This window comes from Neodiprion lecontei, chromosome 5 (genome assembly GCF_021901455.1).
Source record: "Neodiprion lecontei isolate iyNeoLeco1 chromosome 5, iyNeoLeco1.1, whole genome shotgun sequence".
Lineage (NCBI taxonomy): Eukaryota > Metazoa > Arthropoda > Insecta > Hymenoptera > Diprionidae > Neodiprion > Neodiprion lecontei.
In genome coordinates, this window is record NC_060264.1 from 20,092,959 (window position 1) to 20,110,552 (window position 17,594).

The 17,594-nt window shown below is 38.9% G+C and overlaps 2 protein-coding genes and 1 long non-coding RNA gene across 3 annotated transcripts; 2 read left to right on the forward strand and 1 right to left on the reverse strand.

The window, feature by feature from the left end:
• The first annotated feature begins 33 nt into the window (after positions 1 to 33).
• LOC124294441 lies at positions 34 to 822 on the forward strand. The gene is made up of 2 exons (XR_006904304.1): positions 34 to 100; positions 214 to 822. It is a non-coding gene; the product is annotated as an uncharacterized LOC124294441 (long non-coding RNA).
• LOC107219381 (trifunctional enzyme subunit alpha, mitochondrial) lies at positions 563 to 6,712 on the reverse strand. Its single transcript, XM_015657577.2, has 11 exons — positions 6,400 to 6,712; positions 5,473 to 5,582; positions 4,871 to 5,143; positions 3,491 to 3,741; positions 3,029 to 3,412; positions 2,755 to 2,925; positions 2,379 to 2,601; positions 2,072 to 2,281; positions 1,750 to 1,945; positions 1,440 to 1,642; positions 563 to 1,086 (listed from the first exon to the last, which is right to left on the reverse strand). The coding sequence occupies exons 1-11, from the start codon at positions 6,473 to 6,475 to the stop codon at positions 883 to 885; spliced, it is 2,301 nt and encodes a 766-aa protein (XP_015513063.1). The 5' UTR covers positions 6,476 to 6,712; the 3' UTR covers positions 563 to 882.
• A 2,556-nt stretch (positions 6,713 to 9,268) lies between these two features.
• LOC107219384 (hemicentin-2) lies at positions 9,269 to 16,762 on the forward strand. Its single transcript, XM_015657581.2, has 17 exons — positions 9,269 to 9,629; positions 10,470 to 10,600; positions 10,712 to 10,901; positions 11,131 to 11,276; positions 11,723 to 11,894; positions 12,672 to 12,820; positions 13,139 to 13,289; positions 13,364 to 13,493; positions 13,616 to 13,791; positions 13,877 to 14,043; positions 14,245 to 14,389; positions 14,535 to 14,669; positions 14,781 to 14,939; positions 15,144 to 15,286; positions 15,705 to 15,870; positions 16,094 to 16,200; positions 16,268 to 16,762. Exons 1-17 carry the CDS (start codon positions 9,569 to 9,571, stop codon positions 16,400 to 16,402), a joined length of 2,463 nt encoding a protein of 820 aa, XP_015513067.2. The 5' UTR covers positions 9,269 to 9,568; the 3' UTR covers positions 16,403 to 16,762.
• Positions 16,763 to 17,594: the final 832 nt, after the last annotated feature.

Sequence of the window (17,594 nt, forward strand, 5' to 3'; positions counted from 1 at the left end):
TATTCCGTTCTACGGACTTGGCCATTTTCATTTAATAAAATGAGCCAACATTTACATGCGGTGTTCGGTTTCCTTAGTATTACCTGGTATTACTGCGTGGGTTAGATATTGAGAATTGATTCATTTCCGATAGAACCGGAAGTTCAAATTAAACATATATGGCATTTTTCATGCCTGTCTTTTGATGCTTTTGATCGTAAAATCCTGTTTCAGATGTTTTCATCGAGTCATTTCCGAGATCATCGCAGGAGTTTGTCGGATAAACCGCAGACCGACTTTTCTCTAAAAACCTGTCTTCCGGATTCTAGTGGTTTGAAAACGTCAAGATCTGTTGAAATTAGAAAAAGTGATTTTTGACAAAAGCCAATGCTTTTCTGATATCACCAAAATTCATGAAAAGTAATAGTTTTACCTCATAAACATCATCGAATTTTACATGCAAAAGTATACCTGTACGTACCTTTTATCTTAAAATATATCTGTAACTGTTAAGTTGTTGGGAATGATTCGAGGACTTGTGATAGTTTTTGGCGAAAATCAGCGAGGTAAATTGATAAAAACATTTTATATTAATAATAATTTATAAACTGTTTTATTACCATTAATCATCAAAAAATATATCATGTATATACTAGCTGTATACTGCGGATAATTCTCTCCCGCTTTTTGTATCGCAGGTACAACGTGTGATCGTCGGGATTGCCGCATCGCAAATCCTCAGAACTACAGCCTGCGTATTTCGTAGATTAGACCCTATTTGAAAATTGTATACCAGCAAATCTGAGTTGTTTGTTTACTGTTTATAAACGGATCTTGAATCGATTGATTTAGGAAAAAATATTTTGTCTCCTTCTCTTTTTCTTCGTCATCGTCTACAATTGTTTACGTCTGGTGAAATTTTTTCGACGGATCGGCCGCCATGTCACGCAACGTCTGCGCTGGTGTAAATGCGATGCCGTAATCGTTCTGGAATTCGGTCATTTTTGCGACTAGCTTGTTCGCTCCGTAATAATCAACCCATCGGAAAGGACCGCCGGTAAATGGCGGAAATCCGAGGCCGAAAACTGCGCCGATGTCGCCTTCCAACTGAAAGAAAAATAAGAATCAATGAAAATCATTTCAACGGCGATAGACGAATTCTTCACTTCACTCTGAATTATGCTCTTTTAACAATTTTATTTCAATATTTTTCCAGCAATCTTACACTTTGCATCCTGTTTTCATCCCTACCTTGCCAATCCGATTTCCTGCCCTGTCAATACCCCACAGCAGGTGCCAAAATAAAACCAGTCTGTCTCACAAAGTTTTTCTCTCCCGATACACACAGTTAGGTTCAATTCACCTTTCATTTTCTCAAAATCAAAACTCGCTTTGTACCGACCAAACTAAAGATTCACTCCCTATCATTGTCTTCCAATCATTTATAATTTGCTACTCACCGGATTCGCTAGGATATTTTCTTCCAGACAGAGAACAGCCTCGTTTACAAAGCGGGACACCATTCTGAGTTGACGATCTTCGTCGGCGATGCTGCCTTTTGGTTCCAGCGAGTACTTCTTCAATATTTCCAACGCTTCGACGTTCACATCCTTATTCTTGGAGCCTTTTTCGTATACGAATATACCTTTGCCGGATTTTCGACCTGTGAACAAGAGAATGGAAAGTCGAGTACAAAAGCGAACATATCGTGGTAAAATTATGAGAATTTAAAAATCTGATATATATTTTCATACAGCTGGTTTTGCTTACCAAGGAATCCTGCCTTTACCATGTCACCCATAATATTTACATTTCCACCATCGAACCTCTCGCCGAGAGCTTTTCGGAGGTCTACGCTAATGTGAGAACCAACGTCAATTCCGACCTCGTCAGCTAGCGTCGCTCCTCCAACTGGAAATCCAAACGTCTTTGTCAGTTTGTCGAGTTCGATAGGATCGACGCCTTCCTGAATAACAAAACAAGATGCATAATTAGAGATGTCGTTTATTTAGCAAATTCAATAAACCTAAATAAAGGATGAAACACAGACTTTAGAAAATGAAATCGACAAAGAAAAAGTGTAGAAGCTCACCTGAAGCAATCTAATAGCCTCAGAAAGCATGGCGCTGAGTATTCTGGTTGTATAAAAACCAGGGCCATCTCCAACAGTGATGACAACTTTTCCCTGTTTTAGGCCAAGATCCACAGCAGTCTTTATCGTCTCTTGGGAAGTTCCTTTGTGAGTAATGATCTCTAGTAACTGCATCTTGTCGACTGGAGAGAAGTAGTGCATACCTATGAGCTAGAAAAATTGAGATCGTTAGCGACTTTAAACCGGCGAAGTGGAAAAATCTTTTTCGCGTTTTTTTTTATCTAGTTTACGTTTTGTTTCACCGCACCTTGTCTGGTCTTCCACTTCCTGCTGCGATCTTTCCTATCGGGATAGCTGATGTATTTGTTGCCACAATGCAGTGCTCTGGGGTGTTAGCCTCTATTTCTTTGATCACTTTGTGTTTGATCGCTAGGTTTTCAAATACAGCTTCGATGACGACGTCAGCCTTCTTGAACTTATCGTAGTCCAATGTTGCGTTGAGTTTCGATAAATAAATGTCCTTTTGAACACTGGAAATGGCAAAAACACTTAGAAAGAAGAAAGAAAAGCCAGAGGAAGTTGTCACTCAGTATCCACGTACATAAATTTGATTTGATTAGGAAAAGAACAGGTAAAATCGGTAAAATCGGAAATTAAACGGCTCGTAATTGAGCTTCGCATACCTTGAGTATCGTTTCCTCTTAACGGCGGTCTCGAATCCAGCTTGAATTTGGCCTATGCCTCTGTACAGACCAGGATTATTCGTGTCCTTCAAAATAACGTTGTATCCCTTATCGATAGTGACTTGGACAATGCCGGCGCCCATCAACCCAGCTCCCACTACAGCGACGGTCCTGAATATGTGATGAAAGCGATCAATTGTATAGAAAAATTGGTCTGAAATTGGAGATTCATGCTCGTGGATGTAATTTTGAGTGAAAAAGTAATAAGACTAACTTGACTGCGCTTTTGGGTGTGCCGAATCTATTCTTCTTGCAGGCTGTCTGTCCAAAGAAAAGACTGACGAGACCCCTCGATTCTGGAGTTACACCGAGCTGTCCGAAGGCTCGAGCCTCTGCCTCGTAGCCGGCTGCAGAGCCTTTGTCAAGTCCAGTGCGTACGACGTCGAGGATTTTTAGAGGGGCTGGGTAGAGGCCACCGGACATTTTCATCACCTGGCTTCTCGCCTTTTTGAACACTTGATCTTTCACGAAATCGTATGTGAACAATTTGTTCATGACCTTTTGAATAAGGGACTTTGGACTGCGGTTTATTTTCAACTGTCCATTTGCTATGTCTCTTGCAGCCCGTATCGCCGTTTCCTGTAGGTATCTTGCCGTGCTGTTGAAGATGGCGAAATGTGAGAAACCATCGCGAATTTTCCCCTTATAAAGAAGTTTGATAATAAGCAAGATTTACTTTTCTTCTGGTGTAGCGACTCCTGGTCCAAGCGGGTCAACTAACAGATCGACAATTCCAAGTTTCTTTGCCTTATCAGCTTTGACTGTTTTCCCAGTGAGTTGTAAATCGAGGGCATCGGGTAGAGAGATCAGTCTTGGTAATCTTTGGGTGCCACCACCGCCAGGTAAAAGACCCAGCATAACTTCAGGCAGTCCCAAACCAGTCTTTTTGTCTTTTACAGCAATACGATAATGACAAGCTAGAGCAACCTGGGAAAATAAATATTTCAAAGTTAGATGATATATATGCGATATTTTCAATAACCAACTATTTTCTATCTCATATTCAACTTTATATTTACTTATTTATTTGACAGGACGAGCCCAATATTCAAAACTAAAATATCAATCAAGAAGTAGTACGGGTACATTATTCATATCTAAGTAAACACTTGGAAGACGCTTCAGTCTTTCCCAAACTAGTACTAAAAAGGTCCAACCATTGGAAGTTTCTATTGCACAATTTACTCAACCGTATTGTTGGAGCATGAAGCTAGAGGTCACTGCTGAGCAAAAACTCAGCAAAATATGCCATGTTTTTTCTTAGAAGTCTACCCAGTAGATTAAGTTAAATTCGCTCAATAAATCCACACAGTTTATGACATTTGTCAGAATTGTGTACGCAAAAATGATGTCGCTCCTGCTTTTAGCGGATTCGAGACTAGGAATATTTAAAAGTTCAGTTATAAAAAGGTAATCATACAAAGTAACTGATATAGGTTTACCTACTCTTAGTATAAAAGCCACATAGCTAAGGAAGATATCATTCACTCTTTCCAGATTAGTAATTTGGTATTTTATGTATAGGACTCTATATAACAAAGCCATAACAAAGAGTAAAGAAAACAAAGCTGTAGTACAAGGTTCAAACGAGTTTTGGCGACTGAAATTTTCTGTAAATCTTTTCAACAAATTGGTCTGCAGCGCGGCAATCTTGATAACATTTGCAAGATGAGCACCATTTAAAGAATAGACAGCCGGTGGCAGTTCAGTTACACCAAAACGTGTACTAAATCATTGATTGATGTTACATCTCAGACCATTAAGTCTGTACTACTGGAAGAGCGAGCTACGCTCACTTTATAGCAAATCCGTATCAGCTTGATTCCTTACAACACTAAATCTTCATATCGTCAGCAAACAACAGAAATTTACAATGCCTAAGACAAAACATAATATCGTTTATAAAAACAAGAAATAGCAAGGGACTTAAATGTGAACCCTGCCCAATCCCAGAAAGAACAGATATAGCTTCAGAAACAAAACTTTGAATCCTAACTTACTCCACTCAGGAACCCGTATTGTTCCGGGATAATAAATATATTGATTATTGCCGTACCTCCAAGCCACCACCCAGGCAAGAACCTTGAATAGCGGCGACGACTGGCTTCTGGCTTGATTCGATCAGAGCTAGGATTCTCTGGCCATCTTTGGAGACATTGTAGATACTTTGCTCGTCCTTCAAATTCTGCAGCATCGTTATATCTGCCCCAGCAATGAAACATCCTGGCTTCCCAGATATCAGGACTGCAGAATTTACCGATGCGTTTGACTCTATGTCTTTCAGCAGCAATTCAACCTCCTCCATTATCTCTTTGTTCAAGGAATTCACCTGCGTAACAAATTACAATGAGTAATCTCTGAAAGAAAATGATTTACGAAGAGTAATTATTTCTAAGTGGAGTACAGTTGACCTTTTTCTTCTGTTTCTTTTCTCTTGCGCAGTGAAACATATTTCAAACACTTTTCAGTTTGAATGAAAATGTTCAAGATGAAATTGAAGACTTTGATCTGATGCTTCTGATTGCAAAACAGAATATTATTCCTATTCAATTTATTTCATGTATGAAAGTGATAATGATGATGTGTTATTGCAGCACACAGACAAAAAGCTTGAAGAGATTATGTGAAAATAATTGTATTTCAGAGTAAAAATTCCACCTTGACACCAGGGGAGTCGATTGTAACGACGGCAACACCTTGAACGACTTTGCATTTTGTGTGTTTTCGTTCTACAGCTGCCGAGAAACACCTCAGGGGCTGGTAAAGTGCTGGAAATGAAATCGGAGTAAAAAAAAATTATATTAGACTTTGTGGTACAATATATCGAAAAAGTAATGATTTGATATCTTATTCATTAATAGAATTTGTATAATCCATGTATCAAGAGACGCATAGATTACTCTATATTTTCAGACACGAAATCAGATGTGGATTAACTTCATTTGTGTCGATTAAGAATGTATCATATGTACAATCTGGACAAAAAGTAGCGAATCTTAAAGAGAAGTGATAAATAACAGAGGCTCAACATTTTTTAATTTAAGTAAATTCATTTGAATCCAAACAATTTATACTAACGAAATTCGAGTTAATAACTTTAGATACATTAGTTTTAGTTCATAATTGTCTCATTAATAACCATGTTAAAACATGATAGAAAAAAATGAAAATTTTTTTTGTTTAAATTTAGAATTGTCTATGTTATCCCTTATTTAACGAAAAACTGGGACATTTCTGAACGAGCAATAGGCGTTTGGAGAAAAAATAAACAATGACTACTCCGAATGTTCAACTTTGATCAACATCAGTTTCACTTAGGGAACCCCGAGTTGATCATGTTCAGTATATGATTAGTATTTTGACCGGACTGTACGCCTACAGACGCAACCTTAAATCAACTCGTAATCATCAAGACCGAGAGCCTGATCAAAGGTTAATTCGACAAGAATGAACCGGATTACATGAATCGCAAGATCTTAAAACCGATGTTAATTTGAGGATATCAAGCAAGGATTTACATGCGAACGTATTTATTGTTGAAAGTACTAAAATAAGCAGGAAAAGCAACGCCCGAGCGATACTCACCTGTGCGGTGAACAAGGCTGGTGAATCTTCGGCCTGAGAGCCGGGTGAGCGCGCCGAGTAATCTGCAACTCGCCATGTTGACTATTCAGCTGTTTCGATTGTCGGGATTGGAGTCGATGGATTCGGCCAGCGACCCGAGGGTGCGAATTGGTGTTAAAAAACAGAACGACGATGAGAATAAATGACTAAAACAAAGGCGCTGCTCCGGATCTAGCGACTAACCATGCCCTATTTACACATCGGCTTCGGTCTAAGGCCGCGACTGATCGCGACGCCCCGCCCGTCGGAACTTTAACCCCAAGCGTGGTGCTCGATGGGTGAAATAGACTCAAGCGTTGACTAGTGTTTAATCGCGATTCGTGGATCGCTGTTACAAGCTGCAACTGAAATTTCATTTTCAGCATTTTCATTTCAATACTCTAGTATAATCTATATATAATCGCACCATGGAGCATATTCTATCGGAGGGAGCTACCCATCCCATCGACCTCGCGAAAAAATGTAGCGAAGTCATGAGAGAAAGAGATATATATTAGGGTTATTTCGTCTCTCTCGCTCTGCATTTGATTGGCTGAGACGAAATATATCGGACAATCAGATGTAGTGCGAGAGAAACAGGTTATATCCAACGAAGATCGAGTCTGATTGAAGCGTACGGCTTATGAGCCCCTTGAAGCAAAGCTTCCCGCGAATTGTAAATCCGTATGATGGCTCTCACCCGGAGCCAACACACCGATACTGTACGCTCAGTATAGAGTGCTGTACAGATCTTAGATAGATTCCAACACGTTCTATATCTAGGAATTTTACGACCAACGGTCTTGGATGAGCACCGTTTGCATTGCCGGCAGCCCGTCGTAGACTCTTTTTTGTTTTCTGCTCGGCCTTAAGCGCGGCTGGTAGCGCAAACAGTGCTCATCCAACACCATGGGTCGTAAAATGCCTAAGAATATCGACAGTGGATGTGTCAGAATCTGCTAAAGCTCTTTACGTAAGCCGCACAAGCAAAGGCGCCACTAGCGACATCTAGATGTGGGGAGATAGCTCGTCTGAGTACCCCAACAGTTCTTGCTTCAAATAGCATTATCTTACAAATAGCCTCAGTCCGTACGCTTCTATGTGACTCGATCCTCGTTGTTGTAACCAACTACTCCCTATCTTGCTTCTCCGCGACACTTTCTGTACACGCCACGGTCTTACATACAGGTCTGGAAACTCTGGTTGTGGGGGCTGAACGCTTAAGAAATAGCATTTAATTCCCGATAGGGCAGCTAGATGCGGGGCGGTAGAGTAAGATTGTTTAGGAAAGAGATAAAAACCACTGATCTCGATCAGTGGAGAGAAACTGATCTATAGTCTCTGTCTAACCGTATTATCGATTCAAATGAGTTTGAATAATGATTTTGATGCAACAACCCAGTAGGTTAAAGCATAGTTGATAGAATTTAGAGGTTGTGTTTGCGAACATTACGTTACGACAGTGCGAACTAGCGGCAGCGTAGAAAAACAAAAAATGCAGCGTAAGCGTATTTCCCCCACTACGCAAATTTCGATGAGTCTCAAGGCCTGTATGTGAGACCATGGTACACGCGAAACTACCTCCAATAGCATATGCTCTAAGAAGTTCTATGATTTTTTGTAACACCTGTAACAGGAAGTTCGACACGAGAAAATTGAAAACGTGATAGTCTAATCTGATCGTAGGCGTGCTGCTGCAACACAGCCGACGCGATCGTAGTCACGACTTATCAGGTCCGATGGCCCTAGTTTAACTTTGAAAACTGTATCGTAATGAACATTACCTGTTTTCAAAATTACCTAACGCTTTTTGAAGTGTAGGGGATCAGGCGCTTCACGCATACTTCGGTGCGCGAAGTCAAACTTCCCATGCAGTTGTTACAAAAAAAAAATCATGTTTTTATGGGCAAAACAACGAAATTGATGCTTCACACCTCCATCTTTGGAGAGCAGCTTCATCCCCTTAAAGCGATTTATGGCCGATAAAAAAAAGTACGTGTCGCTTAGTTTTCAATGCATTGCAACATATCCAACCTAGATCAAAATCAAAGAGATCTGATTGGGATACTTATCTTCTAAAAATCTGTCCATTTGAAAACTTGGTAAACTGTTCAGTGTTGCTATCGGAACTTAAAAGTATCTACATTTTTGGTTCTACCTGGAACTGAGTGGGCATATCATACGAAAATTATGAAAAATTGTAGCGATATGAATAATTTTGTCAATGAGTAATGTTATGTCGACCGGCCAGACAATCCATGCTAATTACTATTGCATTGACAGCGTCGTGTATTAACTGGGTTAAATCAGTGATAAAAACCGATAAGTCACTTCACATTGATAATTGGACAGATAGCGCATCTCCCTATTGACCAATGCTTTCGTCAGATTTCATGATACGTTCAGATAAAACCCTAATACTACGATCTGAACGTTTGACGATGACCGTCGCAACGTTCGACTGCGTGGCTTCTCGCGTGCTTGCCAAGCGCGAATGACGTCGATGCGTTTATTCCGTTTCCGAATTGCCGTTTCTCACCACGTCCATGAATATTCATTCGAATTCCATCATGTGTCAGATCTGTAACTGTGGCGAGTATTGATCGTCAGAAGTGTAAAAATTAGTCTAATTATATTTGTATGCACAGTTGAATGTTGGAAATAAATATTTGCATATTTCATTTAACTCGTCAAAAAATCCAAATTATTTCACTTACTTCCACTTATCTAGTGGATTTCGAAAATATTGATAATATCTACCAATAATCTATCATTCTTCCACACTTTTGGAACCAGATATTAGGAGCGATTCATCTCGTCAGTAACGGGATACTAGACTCTAGATAAATCTTTTTCATCTTTGAGGCTGAATCACCAGCGGATTTCGATCTCCTCCGTCTGGTGGCATCTACTGGAATGCTGATTGGACAGAAAGCTAGTGCTGCTTTGTATTGGCATATAGGCTTTCATCTGAAAAATATTTGCCAACAGAATAAGTAATATCACCATTAGGCGCAGAGATTGACCCAACGATGAGTATACGACACTAAGTGATCTACAGAGCAACAAGATTGATTGTCAGTTACTCTCTTTCAACTGAAGTTCTCCTTTGATTCCTTCATCACGGAATTTCAGCATCCTAAGCAAGAATATGGAACGTATCGGTTCTACCTGGGCCTTGAGTGCTTTGGCAGTATCAGCATTATTTCTGGGTAATTTTAATGAACACACACCGAAGTGAAATATATTTAAATATTTTCTTACGGGGAGTTGCCCAACTTTTTGGCCCGGTATACTTTCGAGTATTTATAATAAATGTTGAGTTTTGCGAAGCCTGGAATACTTCGTACTACAAAGTTTTCTGAAGATTCAATGTGCATTTTAATAGTTGATAAAAATGCAAGTAGATCATCAAGTTTGAATTGTTTCAAGGCACGTTGTTTTCATTTTTTTTTAAATACCATAACAATCGCGCGGAAGAGAACGCATGGAAGTATGAAAATTGTGCACGTACGTAAAAGCTCCTTCCTAATTCCAAAATACCCCAACGTGTGGTTTCAATTTTATTTTTCAGTTTCCTGGAATTTATAATGAAATAGCTGCGCTAATCGTGTTTGTTTTCGATTTTCCTGCTTCTCTTTAGCGTGTGTATAATCATTCACCACCGATAAGACAGCACCCGCGGATATTGCGAGTTCATTAGGCCAAATTTAATCTCTACGGGTCGCAGGTTAAGTCACCTTGAAATTGTAACTCACTCATACTCAAGTTGTTGTATTATAATCTTGGGTAGTAAATACTGCAATAAACTCAATTGGTAACATCCCTCTATGAGGTAATCGAAAGACCGAAGCTGTCAATTTTAGAATATCACGATCACTGATTTCGGTTGGGCGATATTTCGAGTCAGTGAATATGATAACATTTATTTTACTTTAGCTGGTTACTGAACTTACAAAAGCTTGATTAATGTTACTCGCAGCTGATCTGCAATTATTCGACAAAACCGTAATTAATTAATCGTTACATCGTTCCCTACAATTCTTGTGCAGGTATCACGGCCCGGAAACCAACTATGATTCCTGCAAAAGCTGAGTTCCTCATCCAAGAAGGAGATGATCTGATAATATCATGTCGGGGTGACGGCGATATTCAGTTTTCATTTATGGATACTCCGTATCATGCACGTGTTGATTCTTAGGCTCATATATGCATTGACGCTCGCAGTTCGATGATGACGATTCTGCAACATATTGACCGATATATGTAATCATTGTCGATAATGAATTTTCAGGATCTACACTGGTATTACAATATCAAGTTTGACGAGAATGCTGGCCTGCATACTTTCACTCGTCCTAATGCAGTGTCGGAGGATACTGGATGGTACGCTTGCGCTTACGAGGGTATAGAAATAAAGAACGATGCACAAACTATCGAGCATCCTGACGAAAATATCACTTGGATTTACGTCTACGTGAATTGTAAGCAATAATGCCTGTAACTATCGACGAAGAGTTCTCATATTTCGTTCGTATTTGTTCCCAGCCACTTGTTTATCTTATAAACTGCATTAAGTGTCAACGCAGTTGTGCCAGCCCTAAAAAAAGACAAACCTTTTATGATGTTTTTTTTTTGGATTAACGCCTCTAATGGCTAATCGAATTTGCTACTGGAACATTTGTCGCCTGGCAGTAATTTTGTGTCTTTCAGCATCTAGCCCATTCGCGCAAGATGCACTCTACGACCATTCCTTAATTCAGTTCATTGGACAAAAGACCGGAGGATCATTGGTCATACCGTGTCGGCTGAATTCGCCCAAAAAGCAGTCGGTTTCTTTAAGGCATTACAGCAGATTGGTAAGTGTAGCGTGTTGATGACACCTAGTCAAGCCGAAGTGTAGTTTATAGAATCGTGCGAGGAGAGAAGAACTTCTCTAAAGAACTCATTGTGCTATTTCAAGATATTACGTGTAGTACATTTTAGGGTTTTACAACTTCAAATGAAGCTTTGTAAACTTATTGACACTTGCGCAGTGAATTTGTAATACTAATCTCACAATGCAGATATAATATTTTGTCACCGTATTTCACCACCATTTTTCGGAACTCAGTTATGCAGTGTAGATTCAATCGGTGAATCAATTTTATTTATCGGAAAGATTTTGTAACTTCTTGATCGGTGGTATTTTCTGACGTGCTATTAGATTGGTGTTCACCTTTACTCCAACATTATTGCACGAGGAAATTTATTTCGTAGATCCTTAACCTCTTTGATTATGATACCTTATATTTATTATCTACAGAATATGAGGTTGTCAACTCAAAGTTTTCAATACGAGCCGAAAATTGGATTTATCAAACACAACGTTAGTGATTCGATGAGTGGCACGTACCTATGTCATACATCACACAGACATCACTACTCTGAAGCCAGCTGGCATTTTCCCACAATGCTCACGTATGAAGTTTTAATAGGTGATATACTTTATTTCATTGAACATTCCAATAGTAACCATATAGAGTGTAACGATAACAAGTAGATATGTATTTTGATAGACACAGATTTGCTTGTCGATATTCTAGCTTGTATTTGAAAATGATGGAATCCCGTTAATTTTTATCATCATACTATTGCAAGAAAATACTATAAATATTTTCTTCAACAGCGGATTGAAAACGCTCGTTTCCGCTCCACTCGAGAGGATCGAAAACGGACGATTCTCGGTCGGTGAAACGCAGAGGATTGTAAAAGTTTGATGACAAGCGACGTAATTGGCAGGATACATTAGCGCTATTACCACTAAGGGGAGGTAGCTCGTGGTTGATTCATGCGGTCAATTAAAAATTTAGTCCAAAGAAAATTGAAAAATTGGGAAAAATACGATAAACAGACTCATTTTAAATGTGCATTCGCAAGAATCTTCAATCAAATGTTCGTATAACTTTTGAATCATGGTTATAGTCAAGTCGAGCTCCCCCAACCACCCTCCGGGGGCTTCGCTCTGAGCCCCTTCCGCCTTTGTGAGCCCTTTCCCAAGTTACTAAACTAAATCGGGTGATTTACGAAAACTCGCGTTCGCTTCGCTGTTGGAGAAAATAGTATGTGAACTTCGAAAAAAAATGGGCGTTTGCGCCTTGAAAAAAATTTAGATTCCCGAGGCAAAGCCAGCTTTATACCCGGCGCGCAAACGCCCGTTTTCGATCTTGATGCACAATGTACTATTCCAATATTTTGTGAGATTTGTTCTATAGGTGACCTTGTCGAACCAATGCCGCCACTCATTGACAAGGATGAATTTCGAGGCTTGGAGTGGGGACAAAATCATACTTTTAACTGTCATTCGGAAGATGATGTTGACGAATTATTGCGAGTAGAGTGGAAAGTTCCATATACGGTACCCGTAAGTATCGCTGATAACGGTATCGAACGAAATGTACGAAAATACTTCAAGTCTGTGGGGTAAAATATATCACGGGTAATTTTTGTAATTCTTACTTCGGCTGTATTTTGTATTTAGCGATCGCAAAAAAATTCACGTGAACTAACTTTCATGGGCTTGGAATAGGTTCAAGACAGATGAGGTCGTAGTATTTCAGTATTTGAAAGTATTTTCAAGTCTTTTCGATCCATGGAATTGTGGTAACTTCAGAAATCGTGTAACAATATGGTGGAACATCGATTCGGATACTAATACTTGACCTAAAAACTGATATTTCAGAGAGAGAGGTTGCGCCAAATTCACAATGATGAAATGCAAGCAGCGCAATTGACATTATTTAATGCTCAAGAAAGCGATCGCGGGGATTACACATGTACCAAAATAAAACGATATGTAAAAAGTAGTGTAACGATACATGTGGAATTTCACGGTGAGGGCAATAACATAGAATTTTCAATAAAAGATGACCCAATATTTGATGAAACGTGCTGTTATTTTCCCCAGATCCAGATGTTACGTACATCAATGTGACCGCGTCTAGTGGGAACGGATCTTTCGTGACTGTAGCTGAAAAAACAACGGCAATTTGGAATTTGTCGATCGACACATATCCCAAAGCATATACCGTTAAATGGTAAGCCATGCTCTTCATTCTGAATACCCATAATGTGCGAAAGATTTAATGAACAATGTGTGTTGGAAAATTACTGTTTTCGTCAGCTGATATTTTATTATTAACGTTAATAATAAATCCAGGATCGGCAAAGATAAACTGCCAATTGCCAACTCTGGCAAGTATTTGCACACTCAATCAGGAACGGACAATACTTTTAAAATATTTCACGCAACAATCGCTGATATCGGTGTTTACACACTTCGTATCAGCACTCTAAACGACACCAAGGACCATAATCTCGAATTAACGGTTTTAGGTAATGCCCCATAAATCCGCGTTCAAATCGTTGCCAATTAAGTTGATAAAATTTTTCTAATACGGTCGATCAATTCACTTCACAGCTCAACCAGTCGTTCGTATTGTCAATTCTGTTTCCTATCACACACCAGGACAACCTGCCACATTTTCTTGTTCCGCAACAGGCTCACCATTGCCAAACATAACGTGGAAATATTTGGAATACCCTGATTTTCCGTCGAAAACCGTTTCCAAATACGCATCAGTTTCGGCAAGTAAAACTCATAGATGTAACTTATTATTGCCGTTACATTACATTGGGCGCATTTAGATGACAAATAATGCTTTTCAATTTATAGCATAAATTGTGCAGGATTAAAAGAAAATCAGGTACACGCGATGCGTTCAAACATTTCTTGCTGTTTTCGATTTATTGTACGAGTAATTATTGAATTGTCTGCACCAAATCCAGGAAATTCGATACGAAACTTCTCGATTCTTCTCCTTCCACATCCTCTCGCATTCAACCATAAGGATCAACGCAACAGGAGATCTGACGTGTAGAAGCTGCAACGTGGTTGGTTGCAGCGAAGCCGTTGAACCAATTTTCGTTTCTGGTGATTTGATTTTACTGTCCATGAACGGTTGAAATTCTTTCTACCGAAGTTTATACTCGGCAAAATATTAAATTTTCAATAACTATCCGCCGAAAAGGCATTTTCATTTGAACTCACGTTTAATGACGTCAAATTTTAATAACAGACGCAAACGGATATTTCGGGGTAATGGATCCAGGCACAGTTGTGGAAGGTGATACTATCAATTTAACGTGTGGCGCTTCCGCTTACAACTTCACGAATAATATTGCCTGGGAGGTAAACAACTCCACGGAACACGGTAAGATTGTCAAAATTTTGTTTCACATTCTTTGATATACCTCAGATTCGTATAAACGAGCAGACTCAAATATAGTATTTACTGCATAAAGTTTCGTGAAATTTGTTTTAGAAAGGCTATCCATTACAAATCGAACGACAAAATTCACCTACCAATCGATACTTCAAATTTCTGATGTGAAAAAATCGGATTCTGGAGAATACGTTTGTAGAGCTGTGAATAAAGATAATCACAACACGACGGCGGTGTCGTACGAGTTGTCGGTAATGGGTAAGTGGATTATGGTGATTTCGATTTCGATGTACTGAGTGCACTAACAATAAGCGTATCTTTATTCTCTTCGCCACTTTACGCTGTTGGAAAGAAATCAAAGTACACCCAATATGAGATACTAGAACCACAAGGTCTCAGAAAAATCTGAAATGTATATGTATGTGTAGAGTGGCTGCTCAGGTTTTCAATTGGATGTTTTAGATGCGCGTGTTCCGTCAATCAATGACGAATCAACCACGAACAACACTGAAATTGAAATTGACTTGATCAACGACGAACACGCCAAAGTGAGACTTACGTGCTTTGCCGATGGGATGCCAAATCCGGAAGTAACATGGCTGAAGGTAGTTAAAAATATCTTATAACTACTAACTATTCCCAGCTAATTTTTTACCTGATACGATTGTTCCGGCAAATTTCAATAAATATTTCCTATAACTTACATTGAGATGAAGGAATTGCGAAGATAAATGAAACTTAGTTGATCCCACTACGCCGTGAGGTTAGATACGGCGAAATCAATGCCAAGACTAGTCACGCTCCGTACGTAGTTGAAAGTATTTCGTTTAGCCAGCTACGCCCATATTTAAGAGATTTATTTTGATATTTAAGCGAAGTAAGTTACGTTTTTCATACCATTTTACAAAGAATTGAGGCAAAATGACTGTTGGTGCAGCGAGGATTGTCCAACCTCATGGTAAGGTTGGCAGTACTTCACTTATTTCTCAGTGTAAACATTTATTCCCGTTAAATTTTGTATAGGATGGCAAACCACTCATCAAACACAGCGAACAGTACGCAATTTCACAAAATAATTCTGAGCTGTACATCAAATACTTTCGCGGTTCCGCAGACGGCGGAAATTACTCATGCCAAGCTAAGAATCGTGTCGGCACTATCGAGAGATATATGAATATTATAATCACAGGTAAAATTCTTCGAATGACTCCAGAACGTAACTTGTACACTAATATTTATTAATGTCTTTCGCATTCGGCTATCTTGTCACTATCACCTAATTCGTATAGAATCGAACGCGCATTTTCTTCCAGACCGTAAAAAAAATAGCTTAAAGCGAAAGACAATACTGAATATTACTGTACATGGGTATCACATAGAAGCCAAAATAATGATCGTGGTACAATTTACAGTTGAACAGTCAAACTATGAAATAATATGGATCAGTTTGGTCTGCGTTCTGAGCGCAATACTCGCTGCACTGTTGATATATACGACGCTGAAAGTTAAACGAGCAAAGGTAAGTATATTGTTGGCACTTTTGCTACAGACACCAAAACAATGTTCACTTGGTTTTATTTACGCAGCATTTAAAAAAGGAATTCCGGAGGATGGCGCTGTCGGAACTTGATCAACGGCCCTCTGAAGACTCTGTGAACGACGAAGATGAGCTAATATCCAATAATCAAGAATCCCCTCGAGATCGGCTCATTGGAATGTAAAGATTTATGTAGATTATTAGCCTCTAAGAGCTTACCATTATTTTATACTTGGATAATATTTTTTTACGAATAACTTCTTTTATACTCCAAATCCAATTATACGATAAACCTATTTGTAGATAATATGAATTACATAAATATGATCGAAACGTATTTCTTCATAACCAGGAAGTAAAACATGCATACACGCTATACAGATATGTAACTTATACATCAAACACTTAAAGCATCTTATATATTTCCGGTCATACCGGACACCAAATGATCGTATTATGTCAAATTAAAACAATTTGAAAGAATATAATGTATGTATTTTGACTGTGTACAATACATAACCGGCCTATTCCGTGTACGCATAAATACGTATTTCTTTCCCCAATGGTCCCACTCTTATCTTGCGCAAAGAATTATAACCAATTTCATCCATTATATCTTCCAATCACGAGAAGCATCGGAAAGAATACTGCTGAGGTACATAAGTACAGTAATTTGATCAATATCACGTCATTGAGCTCTTCTTTGGCCACGGCTGGTTTTTTGTATTTTCTTATATTTCATCATCAGACAACGAGGCTCTAAGTCATTGGAAGCGACCGAACAACTTTCCTTGCAATAAGGTTGAAACCATCTGCTGTTGTTTAACTAATAAGATTTGTACGCATTCTGTCAATTTTACATCAGGGTCTATTCTTCATCTGCAACCTTTACTCAGCGTCAAGGGAATTTATAAACGAAAACAATAATTATTCACGAATCTTCCATTATCAAAGTATGTTATTTGGATTCCTGCGTCTTGATGCCTCATCCTGCACAAAGAAAAACATTACAACTGACAAGGAATAACGTTATGCCACCTTGTAGAGATGGCCAGATAATTCATGTGAATTACCTACGATTGTGTAAATGCACTGTAATAGTACTTTCAATGAAACAGCTGTGGTATTTCAACTAGTTTTCATCAATGTTAAAAACCCACAATCTACTTTACGTTGATAACTAAATGGATAGAGAGACTCTATTTTATAATATGCCTTGTTCGTATCTCACGATAGATTCAAATACATCTCGGATATTAATATACAACCATCCGAACGTCACAAATTCGACTGCGCGGTTCTCTGCGCGCTCACGATGCGCGCATGACATCGACATCCGAGTTTCATTGTCTAGAACGGCCTGTCCACGGTCTTCT

Excerpts from the sequence above, each read along its gene's own strand:
- LOC107219381 (XM_015657577.2), bottom strand. The coding sequence starts at position 6,475 with ATGGCGAGTTGCAGATTACTCGGCGCGCTCACCCGGCTCTCAGGCCGA. Across the intron at positions 3,742-4,870 it reads GCCTGGGTGGTGGCTTGGAG|GTTGCTCTAGCTTGTCATTA; the intron begins GTACGGCAATAA and ends TTATTTTCCCAG. Across the intron at positions 1,946-2,071 it reads AGGCTATTAGATTGCTTCAG|GAAGGCGTCGATCCTATCGA; the intron begins GTGAGCTTCTAC and ends TTTGTTATTCAG.
- LOC107219384 (XM_015657581.2), top strand. The coding sequence starts at position 9,569 with ATGGAACGTATCGGTTCTACCTGGGCCTTGAGTGCTTTGGCAGTATCA. Across the intron at positions 14,390-14,534 it reads TGAACCAATTTTCGTTTCTG|ACGCAAACGGATATTTCGGG; the intron begins GTGATTTGATTT and ends TTTTAATAACAG. Across the intron at positions 14,940-15,143 it reads GTACGAGTTGTCGGTAATGG|ATGCGCGTGTTCCGTCAATC; the intron begins GTAAGTGGATTA and ends TGGATGTTTTAG.